Below are 18,411 nucleotides of genomic sequence, written 5' to 3'. Positions count from 1 at the left end.
AGTTAACCACCATCACCTTTCTAGTCTTTTGATGTGTGCACACACATATCATTCCCACAGTCTGTGGACCATCCCTGTACTAGTCTATCAAGTTCGTTTAGTCCATGACTTTGAACTCATCTGTCAGAAGTCTTTTGGGGCGGGAAAAGGTAGTGTTTGGATAGCTGCATGCTGAAGTCACTTGGGGGTTGTGGTGGATGAGAGGGTGGACATGAGCTGGCAGTGTGCATTTGCAGCCCAGAAAGCCAACCCTATCCTGGGCTACATCAAAAGCAGCATGGCCAGCAGGTTGAGGGAGTGAATTCTGCCCCTCTACCTTGTGCTGGTGAGACCCTACCTGTGTCCAGCTCTGGCGCTCCTAACATAAGAAAGATATGGACCTGTTTGAGTAGGTCCAGAGGAGACTACAAAGATGATCAGAGAGCTGGAGCACCTCTCCTGTGAAGACAGACTGAGAGAGCTGGGGTTGTTCAGCCTGGAGAAGAGAAGGCTCCAGGGAGACCTCATTGTGGCCTTTCAGTGCTCAAAGGAGGCTATAAGAGAGCTAGAGAGGGACTTTTTACAGTGATATGTAGTGATTGGATGAGGGGTAATGGCTTCAAACTGAAAGAGAGCAGGTTTAGGTTAGATATTAGGAAGAAATTCTTTACTGTGAGGATGGTGAGGCACTAGAACCAGGTTGTCCAGAGAAGATGTGGATGCCCCGTTCCTGGAAATATTCAAGGTCAGGCTTGATGGGGCTCTGAGCAACTTAGTCTAGTGGAAAGTGTCCCTGCCTGTGGTAGGGGGTTTGGAACTAGGTGATCTTTTAAGGTCCCTTCCAACCCAAATAATTCTGTTACCTGTTGTTCTTTGACCTTTAACTCCACAACAGAAGGGTACTCTTGGGAGACCAGGCAGGGTAGAGAGCTGCTTCATTTCCTTTGTCTCCAAGGCAGCTATACTGAAAGCCCACCAGTAGCCTTTTGGGTCCTTAAAATGCCCCCTTCTGAGATGGTCTATTCCAAGGGTGCACAGAGCCTCTGGGCCAGTTGCACTGGGGTGCTTTTGCCAATCACTCTGGCTGATTTCAGCCTCCAAGACTGTGAGCTGTTGGGATCCTCCTGTCACTCCAGAAATACAAATGGGTTCTGCCCCTGTACAGCTTGATGGCATTAGGTGCACTGTGGACCAGGGTCTACTAGAGCCTTGTACTCCTGTGGGGCTGATGTGCCAGGCCACCTGATCCACACAGTCCAGTAAAGCCAGTTGTCCCTCTCCTGCACTGGCTGGAGACAAGGCTCCTCTAATGTTGGTCCTAGGATTCTCCATTTCTGTAAAAACGCATTAGAATTCCTTTTCATAGGATCAGGAATAAGATCAGCCCTGCCACTCTGTCTGGGGAACTGGCCACTGGAGACTTAAACACAAATGGGGATTCTTCAGGAAAGTTGCTGTTTGTTTTTTCCCAGCCTCTATGATTGAGGTGGTTATTCCATGCCACTTCCTCATGTCCTCCTTATGGTCCCACAGCTAAGAGTCAGGGTTCCTTGTGGTGTGTATTCTCCATATACTGTCTTTTGTGCAAAAGGAAGCTTACTGTTTGTGGGGTTTAAACAGCAACTCAGTCCCACTCAGCTCACTGCTCCCAGACACACCCCCTCCCCTGATCTGAACCACATTCAGCACCATGCTGCTTCCTAGCACTAAGACCGTGCTGGTTTTAACATCTTAAGGATATTCAGAGTGCTCAAGCGCTGTTGTAATTATCCTGGAGAAGAAGCGGAAGGCGTGGGAGGATATCTCCTCTGCATGTTGGCCCTCCAAGGAGCAAAGGTGAAAGGTGTAATTACAAACATTCCCCAGTAGGAGGCTCCCACAGTGCGGAGGGACGGCGGTGCTTTGGACACCACCCTGCCCCTCGCGAGGAATTTCACGGGCAGGGATTCCATCGTACTATAAATCAGCATTGTGACCAGCCACTATCAAGCCAATACAATGAATATCTATAAAAAAAAAAATTCTGTTTTCACACACTCTGGTCAGATCTGTCATTACCTCAACCCCTCGTCCCCCACACTGGGTGCCAAAAAGGAGTGTCGAAGTTTAATCTCAGCCAGTAGCTAAGTACCATGCAGCTGCTTGCTCATTCCACTGTGTTGGGATGGGGAGGAAAATCGGGAAAAGGTAAAACCCATCGGTATAAATAAGGGCAGTTTAATAATTGAAATGAAGTAAAAGGTAATGATAATAGTTGTCAAAAGGGGAGAGAAGAATAAAACCCAAGGAGAAAAACTATGCAATGCACAGTACAATTGCTCACCACCTGTTGATTAATGCCCAGCCTGTCCCCAGCAGCAATGGGCCCCTCCCAGCCAGCTCCCCCTAGCTTATATATTGAGGATGATGTTCTGTGGTATGGAATCCCTTTGGCCAATATGGATCTGCTGTCCCAGCTCTCTGCTCTCCCCAGTTTCTTGTCTACCTCCTCACTGGCAGAGCAGGAGATGCTGAAAAGCCCATGGCTTAGGGTAAGCACTGCTCAGCAATAATGAAAATGTCAGTGTGTTACCAACATTATTTTCATATGAAATCCAAAACACAGCACTGTACCAGCTACTGAAAAGAAAATTAACTCTGTCCTAGCCAAAACCAGGATGTGGACAAATACTCCATTAAAGGACAGCTTTACTAGGCATTTTGCTTGTCCTGGTTAACAGACCATAATTGTTACTGTACTGGACAACTGCAGTAGGTACAGATACACAAAACTGAATGAGTGCTGAGATCATGCTCTCAAAGGGTTATTTGGTCATTTTGAATGTGTGATTTGAAGTTGAAAACTACTTTTGTTGTTAAGACTTAACATTGGAGCAGCCTGCCACCAGAATGTGCTATAAACCAGCAAAACTGTTCTTACTGGTTTGTTAGGGTGTGTTGGTCATATCTGGCTGTTGATGCTCTGGTTTCCTAAAAGTGTTATTTCTGAACTGGGAGTGCAAACAGTAGAAGCCAAGGGAGCCTGATGTAAGCCTTGTTCTGTCTGAATTCTATGCTAGTGATCACCAGCAGCTGTCAAAGCTCATCCAGGAAGCCCCCACCACTGCAGTCAAGGAAGATCTGGAAAGGGAACTTGAGGCACTGGTGGGAAAGATGGAAGCAAAGGCAGACCAGATCAGCAAAGTTCGGAGGCATCGGTTGCAGGTGAGTTTCTTTTGACTGTGTTCATGCTCATGTAGAGTTGCTGACTTAAGTGGCTTTTTTAATGTTATATACTAATCTAGCAGCAGTTGAATAAAGCAGAAATAACTACTTTGGAGTAGTATTGCATAGCTCTAGCTTTGATGTCCCAAAGTTAGTCTGCATACCTCCATCCTTCTGTCCCAGTATTTTTGCAGAAATATCCTTTCTGTCACCCTTGTGCCCACTCTTCATCCTTTCCTGGGCAGAGCTTTCATGTATGTTCTCGCATTGCATTTTACACCTCTTGTCTCTTGAACATTGTTTAACACTTTTCCATTACTTTGAGTAAATGACCTTTGCATTTTAAAAGACCCAAAATGCCTGTTTTGCTTATTTTATAATTTTCAAAATGTTTTGAGTAGTGTAGCTTGTTCATTCAAAACTATAAAACATATTTCCTGTTTTCTTTCATCTTCATTAATTTTAGTGAATTCCTTTCAAAGAGCTTAACCTCATGTGTTTAATCTGATTCAGTTCATATGAACAGAGACTTGCCCTTACCTGACATAACTGACACATAAAATATGTGCTGAGAGCTCTGCTGCTGATGTCCAGAATGGACATATGAAATGTTTGCATTACTCACTTTTGATCTCTTATGATCGTCAGAGGAACTGCTGCAGAGAAGCAGATATGCTGTAGTTCCCAGTAGTAATGATGCTGCATATGATATTGGCAAAAGTTTAGGAGCCAGGATTTAGGAAAACTGCTTCAAGCTGTAAACTAGGAGGAGGAAGCACCTCTGCCTGAAGAAAGGGGAGCTATAGAAGCCACCTGTGTTGCAGTTTGGGCATATGAATGTGTCTGCACCTCAGACTGCCCAGTTCCCCACTCAGCCTTGTGCCAGCTCAATCTTCGCTGCGGAGTATGGAGTCTTATTTACAGTGCTGTGTGTGGATACTGCCTCTTCACCCCAGCAGGGTGCTGGTATTCTTTTTAAAGCTACATCTCTGACAGTGAGTAGCTATTAAAATCACTAGTATGTATGTAGAAAAACTTTTCTACTTTTTTTTTTTTTGATCACTAGTTGGTAACAGTGACAAGTCAACTTCTTTTATCTATAATTTTTACATTCCTGATAGAGATATTTCCCCATAATGAACTTGTCAGTTTTTAAAGAAATAATCTAGTAGTTCAGACTATAAGCTAACCGTAGCTGTAAATATAACAATGCTTTGTAAGGAAAATATTTATTATTCAGGGGGACTTGGAAGCATCCATTTGCTTAGCTGGGTGAAATAAGTGGTAGGATATTTCAGCTGTTTGGAAGAATTGCTGAAAATAAAATGAAACAAGGTCACTCCTTAATAGTTTTTTTGGGCTTCTCTTTCAGCTAGAGAGACTTAAGAGAGAATGCAAGTCCAAAAAGACTTCTGCTAAACCAATGAAAGACAGCAGGTTTCCTGTTAGTGAGGTTAAAGTAACAACTACAGTAACCACAAAAGGAAAGAATGCTGGTCCCATCAAAGTGAAACCTGGAGAGAAGAGTCGCAAGAATCTTCAGTTGTTGAGAGACATGCAGACCATACAGACTTCACTACAGAAAGATGATATCAGCTGGGACTACTGACTCTTCTGCAGAGGTGTTCTTGAACTTTCCCAAACTGGCCAAATTTTCTCACATTCTGGATATAAAGCAGCTGCCTTTCTCGCTGTGTGGAAGAGACTACCGTACGCTAAGCACACTTTTGAAATACAGGCTCTTAGTTCTCCATCCCTGCATTTGATTGTATATATTATGGTCTAGCTTAAAACACATTCCATTTTTAAGCACCCAGCCACTGAGTCAAACAGTAGGGTCCCTTATGTTATGATTCCAGCATTCCCTCCATTTCCCTTCAGCACACCAAGCACTGCACACTTATGTGGGTTGGTGTGTGTGTGATGTGCCGGTGCGATTTCATGCTGCTGTTGAACTGAGAGGCTGCTCAGGATGAATCTTGTTTGAAATTGATGCTGCAGCCCTGAGTCTTAAGGGCTTTTTGTCAGTTCTGTGTGCAGCTGCAATGACTCCATATCTTGGAGAACATCTTTTAAAGGTGTTCTGTGGAGCTTTCTTCAAAATGCTTTCCCAGTTCCCCTTCTGCTACATTGCATTAGTCAGCATGAATGGCAGAGGATGTTTGAGTACTCAAAAAAGGAGCAGAGTAATTTATGAATTATGTTGCTTAATGATCAAATGATTTTTCTACAGAAATACGACTTTAGGAAAAAGGTATAGGATAGGGGATAACACCCTGTTTCTGGTTCACAGCTTTGTGTGGTAAAGGAGTGAGATAAACCACAGGTATTTTAAACTGCAAGTGCCTCAATCATGCCTTTCAGTCCTGGCATCTTGCTTTTAACTTGAAATATGTGCTTTGAGCTATCTACTTTGGTAGTGGTGCAATTAATTTTGTGCTCTGACTTGCACAGCTGAGTAAATTTTATTTATTATGTTAATAATTTAAAGGATTTCCTATTAATGGAATGTACAGAAGACCCAGATTACTTGTATATACAGTGGAAAAACAATAAAGCCAGCTTGCCTGTTTGAGTGAATTGTGGGAAACCTGCACTTCCTCTACCTTAGCTTGGTGTTTGCTGCAGCACTGTGCCTCATCCAGTGCCCTTTTTGTGGTAAGCTGACTTTTCCTTGGTCAGGGTAACGCAGGTAAGGTGAGGGTCACAGTTGTCTACCCTTGCCTGGAGCTGAACAGGGAGGGAGCTCTACAGAGACAACATGGGCACAAGGGATTTGAGTTTTAGTGATGTGTAGGTGATCCACCCTGCTTATCTCCCTGCATTGAAGGCACAGAAAGTGTTAGCTGTGATGGGAGAAGTCAGATGCTGTTAGCCAGGTATAGTGGGAGTAACCACTTGGAGAGCAGTTCATCCCAGAGGTCTTGAAAAATCAGTAGCTGAAACTTACTGTTGGTTATTTTGCTTAGGAAGGACCTCTGGAGATCAGCTTGCTCAGCTGAGCTCTGTGGTTAACTTCAGCACAACCTCAGGCTTTCTTCGTGCAGCTCCTTACTGCTGGAGGGCTTATGAGTATTTTAGGCTCCATATGTGCTGCCTACAGTGTATGAGATGCCCAAGTTGGAAGCCTGCTAGGTGTGAGAGCATCAAGGAGCATCCAGAGTAGATCCCAAATCATCCCAGTGAATTTGGGGTTTGCATAAGTTACGTACAAAAATGTGAATGCTCCTTTTACACAGAAGTTACTCTGCCAATGCACTGTGAAGTGCAGAAATGGTGGAGGTTTTTTTAATTGTGAAAGTATTTCAGAATACTTTGTGTGAAATACTTTCACAATTAAAAAATCAATTTCTGCACTTCACAGTGTATTAGGACCGTAGGTTCTGAGAGAGTTGGAGTTGTTCAGCCTGGGGAAGAGGAGGCTCTGGGGAGATCTTACAGCACCTTCAAGTACCTAAAAGCTGTAGAGGGCATGTAGTGATAGGACAAGGGGAAGTGGCTTTCAACTGAAAGAGGGCAGGTTTAGATTAGGTATTAGGAAGAAACTGATTACTGTGAGGGTGGTGAGGCTCTAGCACAGGTTGCTCAGAGAAGTTGTGGATGCCCCATACCTGGAAGTGTTTAAGTCATGTTGGATGGGGCTCTGAGCAACCTGGTCTAGTGGAAGGTGTCTCTGCCCATGGCAGGGGGTTAGAAAGTAGATGGTCTTTAAAGGTCCCTTCCATTCTGTAGAAGCCCAAACCATTCTGTGATTCTATTTTTGTAATACTGAGCAGCTAAGCACTGTATCTGTATTAATGCTGGCCTGTGTCGGATAAGAGAAACTTGTCCAAAGATTAATTTTGTTTTCCTGTCATTCTAGATTTTAGAGTTTGAAAATTAGCATCTTGCAAGACTATCTGCAGAAAAATGAGGGAGATTTGGATTTCACATACTAAACTTGAAGTGCTATTTTGTTTGTTTGCATGTTCTGCAAGTCCTTTGGAGGACCACACTGTTGAAAGTAAAAGCACAGGAATGTTACCCTTTTATCAGTTTTTATTAGTGTTAACGAAACCAAACAGCCTCCATCAAGAAACAAAATATACACACATAGTCAGTTTGCTAATATGGAAGAATGCTATGAACCGTCTTGTATAATGATTGTACGTAAGAGCAGATCTGCCCTTTACCTTAAAAGCAAATCCAAGTCCTTCAGAAGTATTTTGTGTGGATTCTTTTGCACTATTGAACCATACTGTCTCAGGCCACCCTATAACAATGTGCTGATGCTGTACAGCTGTTTTCATCTTGTCAGAAGGTGGCTGTGGATTTCTCTGTAAAGCATGGAGATGGTGATTGCAGTAGTATAGCAGGCAAAAGTGGAGGCTGCAGGGGGAAATTACTGTTACTGCATGGGAAGGAATGTGGCTTTTGAAAGGCAATATCTTATGTGGAAATTTGGTCCACTCTTGTACTCTCTTGGAAAATCCTTCTCTATAGTGGAAGAGCAGCTGAGTGAAGCAGCATGCTGACAGATGACCACAGAATGGGATCCTGTCATAAAAGAGCAACACAAGAACCCCCACCAAGCAGTGCCCTCCTCCTTAGCATGGAAGTGAGAAGCAGCCTTGCACATAGCTAAGTGCCTTCCCTGTAAGGCCAATCTTCTACAGCCCTGTGCTTACCTTTTTGGAAGAACAATGGGGAAGTCATGGTTTTACCAAGTGTGTATTTTATCCCCTGTTTTACAGTAAAATTTTATATTAAAACTGAATTTCAACTTGAGTTTAGTCAAGTGATCCTAATTCTTGAAGCAGACTATGCTGAAAAAGGCCTAAATGTAGAGCTCAGAAACTGGCTAAGATGTTAGGTCTGCCAGAATAACCTAAAGCAGCAGTTGGAATGCAGGCAAAAAGGCGTCTTTGGTTGATGTACAGTTGTTTTCATTAGTTAACAACACTGAAATACCGTAAGTACACCACTATGATCCTGCACAGAAGCATTAAAGTCACTAATTATGCTTACCCAAGCAAAATGTAATGGCTGATCCCAGCAGTTCACACATGCCCTGTGGTATTCCACTACCTTTCCCCTGGTGACTATGAGGCACAGGAGGCCAGAGGAGCTGCGGAAAGCCCAGGGGAGCCACGCTGTGCTCCCCTCTCAGAAATAAAGGTGCTTAAGTTGCATCCTGGCACACCCACTGTAAACTGTAAGTGAGATTCTAGAGTTGCAGGGATGGAAGTAAAACATCCTACAAAATCAAGTCCTGTAGTTTCTCCTCTAGCATTGTGTTTTATTGGGAGGAGCTGCCCTTTCTTTAAATAAGGCATCATTTGCATGGCTTCCTATGATCTAGATCAAGGTGAAGGGAGTGATATGTTTCAGACACTATCACTGCTTGTCTCCAAGTGTGCTGGCAAATGCCCTCATTCACACTGCTGTGCAGACATTAATAGCAGAGGGTTTGTTCTGTTACAGCTGCATTTCAGGCTTCAATACAAAGTCAGATTTAGTCTTTCCTTTTAGCAAAGGGGAGACCTTTCAAACTTCTGAGCTGATGTTTTTCCTCCTCAGTACTTCATTCTAGTGCAGTCTCTCTCTTTAAAACCAAGTGATTTCCAGCACATCAGTGAGCAAAGAGCAAGCTCTAGTTTTCTTTTAGGGGGCAAGTGCAATTGGATTGTATTATAAGCTAGCCACTGAGAAGATTAATTGCATAGGGGGCCTTGTCTGTTGTTTTTTGCTTAAGCTTTCTCTAGTGCTACAGTACTAATAAATTACCCTGGAGAGAAATAAATAAATAGGTTGGCATCCCCCAGGTACCATGCTGGAAATCCAGGGGTCTTCAAAAAAGTTGACCCCATGGTCCTGGGAAGGTACTCAGCAAGAAGAAGTCCATATTATACAACTGTCTGTACAGGAGCAACACACTGTGCAGGAGAGCCAGCTCTCTCTGAGGATGAGGTGGAACGGTTGGTGATTTCTCTCTGCAGTTCCTCTACTTTCTTCTGCAGCTCAGCCCGCTTGGCCAGAAGCTCCTTGTAGCGATTATGGACAGGTTCCTGCAAGAAAACGTGTAGCTGAGTGCTGGGAGGTAAGTATGGAAGTGGAAGCCTGAACCACAAAACACTGTTGCTGACCTTACACACAGCTCTGAGAGAAGGGGTGTCGTACACGAGTATTATGAGTTTGCACGCCTGGGGTACAGCATAGTTGCTCTGGCTCTGAGATGCTCATTTTGATCCAATGTGCATAGTGCAATGGTGGCTAAACAAAACAGTGTTGAAAGATTTTGAAAGTATTTTGAAAGATGACAATTGCCAAACTGACATTTCTGGGGGATGCTGGCCATGGCATATTGGCCTGGACATTATTTCAGAGTTTTGGGGAAAAAAAAATACAGATTCATCTAAATGTTTTCACATGGTCCTGACTGCAAAGTGGTTGTTTGGTTCCTGTATCTAACACCCCAGAACTGCAAAGCTGTTGACTGCAGTTGGGCACAGAGGCAATCTGGGAAGTTATGTCTCTTCCTCCTAAAAAGTGATGTCAGCCTTCAGGGCCATGCTGCGTCTGCTTGTTTGAGGTGCCTGCCCCAGGGTGAGCCAGCGTCCCTGCTGGCTGGGATCAGGCGTGTAACAGGGCTGCAGCCAGACCCTTGGGCCTCAGGCAGCCAAAGCAAAGCACCAGGTTTTTGTTGCTAGTAGTCTAAATAGAGTCCCAAAAATCCTATCTAGAATCCCACATCCAAGGAAGTCTTGGGATTCTTTCACTCTTTTGTGAAGAGAATTCAGAGGTTTTTCCCATATTCTAAGTGAGAAATTTTCCAAATTGCTGAGTATATCCAGCTCCTGCAGATTTCACAAGCTGAGCACCTGCACCAGCCAGCTGTAGGTGCTGCTCACTCTTGCTGGCATTTGAATTTAGGCTTTTGTTTTTAAATTTAAGCAGTGGCAGCATAAGTTTGTACATCTTGTGCTTCAAATATCTTGAACTCCAAAATAACAGTATCAGTACTAGCAGAGAGGGAAACAGATGTAGGATCCGTGGAAGACACACCTGAGGCTTCATCCTGGGGTTCCAGCGGATGTAGTAGCCGACCCACAGCTCGAGGTGGCGCATGCTGGCCACGGGATACAGGACATGGTTGGAGTAGCTCACGTACAAGGGGTTAGTAAAGTCTTCCAGTTGGCTGTTGATGTAAGACCAAAGTGATACGGTCTTTTTTGGAAGGCTCTGTAAGGGAAGGGGGTGGAGGATGCTTTATTTGCCATACAAATTCCAGTTATCTACAAACTGTAGCAGCATAGACATGTGCCTGTCATTAATAGGGAGCTGGTTGCTTTTTTGTAGCTTAAAAACCCCCAAAACTGTTCTTTTGATGTGGTTATTGTACTAAAAGCACATGGATGCAGGCAGGCACACACATGCCCTGGCACAGAACAACCCCTCTTACCCACCCAGCTGCCAACACAGATGAGGAATAGCCATTGGCACAGCAAGGGGACACCGGCATGTGAACTCTCAATGCTTTAGTTAAACTTCACTTCTTTAAAGTGCTCCTCAAGGACTTGCTGGAGTATTTAATTGCAAAGGAAATAAAGAAAACATTTGACTCAGGCCCTGATCTAGTGGAATAATTAGACCTGTGAATAGCCCCACTGAAACCACTGTCGAAGTACCTCCTAGATTAAGTACTTCACTAGGCTGAGGCCTTTAAAAAAAAAAAGCCACATGCAAACAGCATGCAGATTTTGTTTTCTGGAAATTCAATCACTGCTGATTCCAGAGAAACAGGGATCCTGATTTCACTATAGTAAAACGCTATCACTTTTATATTACAGTTAGGTTTTATTGTTTGGTTTTTTTAAACAGAAGTGCTATCAAATATGATCACATCAGGTCCACACAGCACTGCCCTCATGTACCTCTGTGCTGTTAGGCTGCAGCACTCCAGTGACAGAATGCCTCATCAATAGGTAGGTGAGACTGAATGAGTGTCACTGCTTTTCCTTCTGATTCCAGACTGGGTCTGAATGTACACATCTATATGCTCCTCCCTTGGCAAACAAACCTTGACCAGACTGCAGGGCAGAGCTGGCTTGTGGCAGGACATGCATGTCCTTACTAATACTAGGAGCATTGTCTCCAGGAAAAATGCAAGCACAGCAAGGACACACATTAAGACCAGTTACGTGCAGTAATGTGTGCAGAATGACAGCACACTCTTTGTAGTTAAAAGCACCCTAAAGGAACCACTTCAAGGAAAAGAGGAGGAGGTATCAGTTTCCACAGAGAAGGTTACATTAAACTAAAGTTCAAAGCAAAACTGCATTTCCACTACCTGGGAGACACTAGGAGCTATTCAACCATAGTGAGCAACTGGAAGTGGAAGCACTGTGCAGAAGGGAGATGGTGTTGCTCTGAAATGTGAAGTTTCCAACAGGTCCCAGCTGTTGAGACGGGGCTTGGCATTTCCCAGACCCACATCTACCACTATCTTTGAGTGAGGAACCAACTTCCCTAGCAATATGTGGTGAGCTAAAGCCATCCCAGGAACAGGCTTTCACCTCGGAGAGAAGCCGTCTTACCTCCTTCACTCTCTGCTGCTCACTGCTGCACAGGAAGGTCCCAAACAAACAGCTGTACAGGTGATCCAGGATGGTGATTAGGAAGTACTCATTGAACTCAAATGCTGTAGGAAACTTCAGTCAGAAACAGAAAATTAGGTTGGGATTTTAAAACAGGAAAATAAACTTTTTCCCACTCTGTAGTCTTGGTAAGGAGTTGGCCTCTTGATTTGTCCCTGTTCCCTGCCTGGCTGGATATTCAAGGTCATATTTGCTCCTTCTAGAAGCAAGAGTTTCTCTCTTGTAAAGCTGCTTTGCATTTGCAGAGAGGAATTTTGAGCAAAAGCCAGAGGTCTGAAGGGTTAGAGCACTGTGTTTATACACACTCAGTGCTGCTTCAAATTGAAGCTTGCTCTGCTACGTCTGCACCTCATGACAGACCATGCAACCAGATTGTGAACGAAAGGCACATGTCAAATAACGCATTAAAAAAGTGGAAATTTCCCAGGGCCAAAGGGAAATAACCCATGTGCGTAACACAGCACTTCCCAGAGGGAACAGCAGGGAGGCATCTTGCAATACAGGTCAGCAGGAGGAACAGGTGTATGGGCACAGGCCATGTTTGTTGTTGAAGTTTCATGCAGAAACAATCAGACCCGAGACAGGGAGAACTGAAGCTCCACAAAGGGTCAGTAAGAATACATGCAGTGAACTGCAAACACATGCTGGGGCAATGAAGAGGAGAGAAGGAGGCCTTCTTCTCTCACAACCATCCTTCTCTTCCCAGGCTGCCCCAGTTGCAACATCCTGACCTCACCAGCTGCAGGTCAGGATGCCTGCTTTTAGGAGCAATCCAAGGAGAGCATGATGAAAGTGACTTCAAGGATGGTAAAGCCTCTTTTTCTCTCTGTGTGATATGGTACAGCTTCATATATAGTGGCATCCTTCTTTCCTATTTCTCCTGGTTTAATCCATGATAAGCCTAATTTTTTTTCACTGAACTGCCTGACCACAGCTGACATTTGTGCCACAGAAGACACAAAAAACCCTCCAGGTCCCACATACCTGGAGAAAAACCTCCCAAACATAGGGGAACTCTCCTGGACTGTACCTTTGCCACACTCGGCCTGAAGTGAGGCACTCAGCTCTGTACATCATGTATGAATTGGGAGCAGTACATCTGCCTTCAGAGGAAGTTAAAATAGAGCATGTCTTGCTGCAGGTTTGGTTATGGGATCAGCTTGAGCAGAGGCAACAGGGATCTGTCTGCACCCATCCTGCTTGGGATTTATATTAGCAAGACAAGTCACTTATGCTTCTGAAGGCACAGTGGGCTACTGAGGACGGCTGGAATGTCTGTTCCTGCCTATGCTAAGTGTGAGGCAGCTGTCACCTTTTTCAGGATGACGCAAGCATCTTCTCCCAAGCTCACATTTATTCTAGCAGCATGTGGGTAAGCAGCACCCACTGACGAGGTAATGTGATGCAAGCCAACATTGTGGTCTTCCAGTGCACTTGTGCATTCAGGCCCTTTGCTAAACAGACTCCCAAAAAACTTGTTGCCAGAGTCAAAACAAGAGTACAAGCCCAGGAAGGAGAGCCTGTAATGGTCAGTTTGGAAATCATTCCTGTGTCCAGACATTGTGCCATGTCTTGGTACCCTGGCTTTGTAGACACATGTGCCACCCAGCAATTTACCTGTCTTGTCATTTGCCAGACACAGTCGATGAACTGGAGGAAGACAGGAGAGCGATCAGCATCTGCATGATTCTTATCTCCATGGCCAACCCTCTGAAACAGAGCAGGGCAAAGAACAGGAGTTGCACAGGGCTCCATGGGAAGCTGCTGGGATCTCCTGTCAGTCACCCAAACCTTTACCAACAGCTTCAAAAAGCTTCAAACGAGTCTTGATTTTGCTTTGTCCATGTCAGTGAGTAAAGGAGGAAAGGACAACTACTCCCTTCATCTCTGAAGTGAAAATTCTTTATGGGGATATTTTCATGCTAAATTAAAACAAGAGCTGTTTGAGTAGAGGCTCCAGATGCTATGCTGGCACTGATTTCAGTTAAAAGCTAAAGTTCAGAAGGAAAAAAAATGAGAATGCATTTAGCTTCAGTTGCAGCTGTTGTCCTGGCTACTTCAGTAGTACAATGTGCTCAATCTAAATACTTACCTACAGGCACGGCATGTGGCGATAACCGTCACGCAACACCTCGCAGCTTCCAAGTGCTGTACAAACAATAGCCCAGCCCATCTCCAGCCACCTCAAGTGAGGCAGTGATGACACTACTGCCAGAAGTAGGCCTCCAACCGTGACCATGCTGTGTGGCCAAGACGTGAGGCAGGATTCCTCATAACTACTATAGTACATTAATGGTTATGTATTACCAGGAGCCCCAAGTACCGTACAAAGAATAAGAACATGTATGTAACACAGATCTCTACCTCTTCCTTGATGCTGTTCGTCCCTCACCAAAGGAAATCACTATCATTATCTTCCTTGTCTAGACAGGGAAGAAGCTAAAACAGTCGTTGTTCAAACACCAGATAACAAGTTTTGCTGCAGCAGAACCTCAATTGCTTTAGTGCCTCAGTTTCCCCACCTTCCTCAGAGCATTTGACAATGCAACTCATCACTGCAAGTGCTGTAAACAGACCTTGCTCTAGCCTTTGCCAAAATTAAACAACCACTAAACAACAGCTACAAGCAAAACACAATAGGAATAAAGACTGAAAGGATACTACTGAAAGGCTCTCTCAGTTCCCATCAGTGCAAACCAGAACAAATTGCTGTGTCACAAGCCCACAAAGCTGCCTCTCTGCCAGCTACAGGGACACAACCACAAGCTACTCTTGGTCCAGGCTCAAACTGCTGATCAAACCTAGGCAATTAGAAGCCTCCACAAAAATAAAGTGTGCCTGAAGAAAACGTGAGGTCAAGGTCATAACCAAATTCTCCAAACTCTTCAATACCAAGGCATTTCTGATGACAGTGGCCTAACAGTCTCAGAAAATGGAATGAACTGTAAAGGAAGAAAAAAATACCCCAGTGGTCTCAGCCAACTCCCAGCAGAAATGCCAACCCTGCGCCCAAAGTGCACTGTTAGTTCAAGCCTAATCATGGAAACATGACGTATCAGTCAGACACCTGAGAGATTTAAGACCTCCTGTGCCTCCTACCTAATCAATACAGTCCCCAAGGAAGTTAAAAGATGACTGGAATTATAGGCAGAAAACAGTAGCAGCAGCTTTCATCTGTCTTCAGCCAGGAAACTTCTCACAAGAACGGGTAAATTCCTTTGAAATCCTTCAAGGGGGACAATAACTTTCCATATAGTGCCTTCCAAGGGCTAGAGACTCACCAGCTGAAACCTGTGGCCAAAGCTTAGCCACTCCTTCTCCACCAGGACTTCAAAGCCCCTGATAGTTCGGTAGTAGCCATCCAACATGAGCAGAGAGAGAGAGGTGAGCTGGGCTGTCCGGTCCCAACCATCACTGCAGTGTACAACCACAGATGTCTTCCCTGACTCTACTTTGTCAGCAATTCGGAGGGCTCCAGCAAGAATGAGCTAGGACAAGGAAAAAACCAAATTACAAAACCTCTTTGGAAGAGAAACTATGAATGAAAAATGGCTAGTGACAACACAGGACAAACCAAGGGCTCTGTTTGCCTCAAGCAGAATGGTAAATCAGTTCCAACTACTTTGTAACTAGGACAGCAAACTGTGAACACATTTTTTATTCCAACAAGATGACAACACATCTATACTGTAGTGTAAGCACTACTCTAGAAGAGATTTTGCATTAAGCTCAGTCCTTGGACAGGTCAGGATTTAAACACAGGAGTATTTTGTGTGTGACACGAATACAAAATGGCCATCACCTTGCAGCTGCCCCAGGAGCAGATCTGCCCCTGTCTGCTTTAGCAGAGCAACAATGTAAACTGGACATTTTTAGAAGAGAAAGAACTTAATTTGAAAACCAACATCTGCAGAAGCTGAAACATTTTGCCTCCTCATTCTGACTCTGCTTGGATTCCTGAAAGGCTGACAGGGCACAAACTCCCAGCATTTGCTGGTCTGGACCAGGCAGTAACACTAGGATGACAAGGATCCCTGAGTCAAGACGTTGGAAACTCTAGGACTCCTGACCTCTATCCAGAACTTTCACAGTTACACATTACCCAGAACACTTCATTTTGGAATACTTCATTTCGGAATACTTCATTTCCAAAACACCATCTTTCAGTATTTCAGGCCCCTCTCTTGTCCCTCTTCCATCTTCTCAAGATTCCTCACTCCCAGAAACTGGTTTTAGTTGTTCACAAATAGAAAACAAATTCTAAGTCTTTAAATTTACCATGAATTGAAAATCCTGGAGTTAGCTCTAGATATCTTTCCCAGTGAACAGACTGGTAAGGACTTGTGGTTGCTCAGCCACATGCACTGGATGCAGACATGCATACCTTGATATGCTCTAGCCAGTGAGTTGACTCTAAATTAGACAGCCAATGAGTCTCCTCGATATTGGGATACACAATTTCTTTCAGTTTTCTCAGCGACTCTCTCATAACATGAATATTGTGAATGTCCAAGAACACTAATTCTGCATTCTGATAGGCATCCTCGCTCTCATAGCCCCCTCCTTTAGCCTGAAGAACAAAATCCACAGACAAATCATTAAGCAAAAACATATTTTATACTTTATCTTGGTCATTTGTCCTGAGCAAATAGCAGCTGATAAAATACCACAGTGACTGGGCTACCTAAAGCAGGCAGAAAACATTGGCTTTATCTTACAACTGGGACCAAACATGTACACGCACGCACTTTGTGTCTCTTTCCTGCAATAGCTAATGAATGCTATAATTTTTACCAAAGAATACCACATTACAAGCCTTCTTTTTCTCTATAATTATCATTTATCTCCATTCAAGTTGCTAGCTCATTACATTCGTTATTCTATCATTTAAAAATTTAACATACTATTATAGAGGAATATAACCCACACACTAATTGCCTTTCCTAAGCAGTGGGAAAGGCAGATTTAAAAAAAAAAAAAAAGAGAAAAAATGAGCTTTAGTGCAACAAAGCAGTTCTACCATTAATACAGAGCTTAAAGTGATGGCATGAAACACAATTTTTAAAAGGGTAGAAAGATGGACCCTGAAACTACTGACCTGTCAGCCTCACCTCTGTGCCTGGCAAGATCATGGAACAGATCCTCCTGGAAGCTATGCTATAACACATGGAGGACCAGGGGGTGATTTGAGACAGCCAGCACAGCTTCAGCAAGGGCAAGTCCTGCCTGGCCAACAGTTGGGTGGATGAGGAATTGGATGGTCACAGCCAGAGGGTAGTCGTCAATGGCTCAATGTCCAGTGAGTGACAAGTGGTCCCTGAGGGGACATCACTGGTATTTGGACCAGTGTTATTTAATACCTTCATCAATGACATAGACAAAAGGATCAAGTGCACTCTCAGGAATTTTGCAGATGATACCAATATGAGTGGTGATGTTGACACACCTGAAGGATAGGATGCCATCCAGAGGGACCTGGAGAGGCTCGAGAAGTGGGTCCATGGGAACCTCATGAGGTTTAACAAGTCCAGGCGCAAGGTGTCACCTGTGTAAGGGCAACCCCTGGTATCAACACAGGCTGGCAGATGAGCAAAATGAGAGCAGCCCTGCAGAGAAGGACTGAGGGGTGCTGCTGGATGAGAGGCTGGGCATGAGCTGGCAATGTGTGCTTGCAGCCCAGGAAGCCAATTGTATCCTGGGCTGCATAAAAAGCCAAATGGCCAGCAGGTGATTGTGCTCTGAGGGTGGTGATTCTGCCCCTCTATTGTGCCCTTGTGAGACCTCACCTGGTGTACTGCATTCAGCTCTAGAGTCCTCAGCACAGGAAAGACATGGAATTGTTGGAGTGAGTCTAGAGGGATCCTCAAAAAATGACCAGAGGGCTTAAGCACCTCTCCTATGAGAAAGGTTGAGAAGTCTCCTGGGAGACCTTATGGCAGCCTTCCAGTACTTAAGGGGGCTTATAAGAAAGATGGGGACAGATGTTTTAGTAGAGCCTGGTGTGACAGGACAAGGGCTAATGGTTTAAAACTAAAAGAGGGTAGATTCAGACTAGATATAAAGAAGAAGTTTTTTACACTGAGGGTGGTAAAATACTAGAAGAAGTTTCCCAGAACAGCGGCAGATGCCTCATTCCTGGAAGCATTCAAGGTCAGGTAGGACAAGGCTCTGAGCAACCTGGTCTAGTGGAAGATGCCCTTGCCCATGGCAGGGGAGGGTTGGACTACATGACCTTTAAAGGTTTTTTCCAACCCAAGGAATTCTACGACCCTACAACAGCAGAAGGAACAGAGGAACATTCCTAGACATTAGCTATCTCCAGCCATATTTTGAAAAAAAATCGTGATGCCTGAATTTCAGAAGTACTGAGTATCCCCTGCTCCCATCACAGTTAACAGGGACAGAGTGCTGGTGCTGTTAAGAGGAAGCAGTCTTCCAACCATGTGAAGTGGAAAATGGTGATACACAAGATACAGAGGGTTAGAGTTTGACCTCAGTATTACTTCATTTTTTGTCCCCCTTGCAATTTCATTTCCCATCCAAGATTAATATAATGGATCTTCAGTAGTCACATTGATATCTTACAAATACC

General features: G+C 44.3%; 2 protein-coding genes across 6 annotated transcripts in view; one reads left to right on the top strand and one right to left on the bottom strand.

Moving 5' to 3' along the window:
• CEP57 (centrosomal protein 57) overlaps positions 1-5,773 on the top strand; it is a 33,848-nt gene extending 28,075 nt beyond the window's left edge. For all 4 annotated transcript variants that reach the window (XM_027677380.1, XM_027677379.1, XM_027677378.1 and 1 more), the window contains 2 exons: positions 3,039-3,183; positions 4,556-5,773. In XM_027677380.1, coding sequence (XP_027533181.1) covers positions 3,039-3,183; positions 4,556-4,792 — 382 coding nt within the window. In that variant the 3' untranslated portion in view covers positions 4,793-5,773. The remainder of the gene's footprint in view (positions 1-3,038; positions 3,184-4,555) is intronic.
• A 1,430-nt stretch (positions 5,774-7,203) lies between these two features.
• The window catches only part of MTMR2 (myotubularin related protein 2), a 66,633-nt gene continuing 55,425 nt past the window's right edge, over positions 7,204-18,411 (bottom strand). For both annotated transcript variants that reach the window (XM_027677377.1, XM_027677376.1), the window contains exons 10-15: positions 16,204-16,389; positions 15,101-15,307; positions 13,437-13,529; positions 11,760-11,873; positions 10,228-10,404; positions 7,204-9,230 (exon numbers count right to left, since the gene is read on the bottom strand). In XM_027677377.1, coding sequence (XP_027533178.1) covers positions 9,069-9,230; positions 10,228-10,404; positions 11,760-11,873; positions 13,437-13,529; positions 15,101-15,307; positions 16,204-16,389 — 939 coding nt within the window. In that variant the 3' untranslated portion in view covers positions 7,204-9,068. The remainder of the gene's footprint in view (positions 9,231-10,227; positions 10,405-11,759; positions 11,874-13,436; positions 13,530-15,100; positions 15,308-16,203; positions 16,390-18,411) is intronic.

This window comes from Neopelma chrysocephalum, unplaced genomic scaffold, assembly GCF_003984885.1.
Source record: "Neopelma chrysocephalum unplaced genomic scaffold, ASM398488v2 Primary Assembly neopelma1_43, whole genome shotgun sequence".
NCBI classification, from domain to species: Eukaryota; Metazoa; Chordata; class Aves; order Passeriformes; family Pipridae; genus Neopelma; species Neopelma chrysocephalum.
Note: the sequence above shows the minus strand (reverse complement) of the source record. Positions and strands in the feature narration are given on the sequence as shown.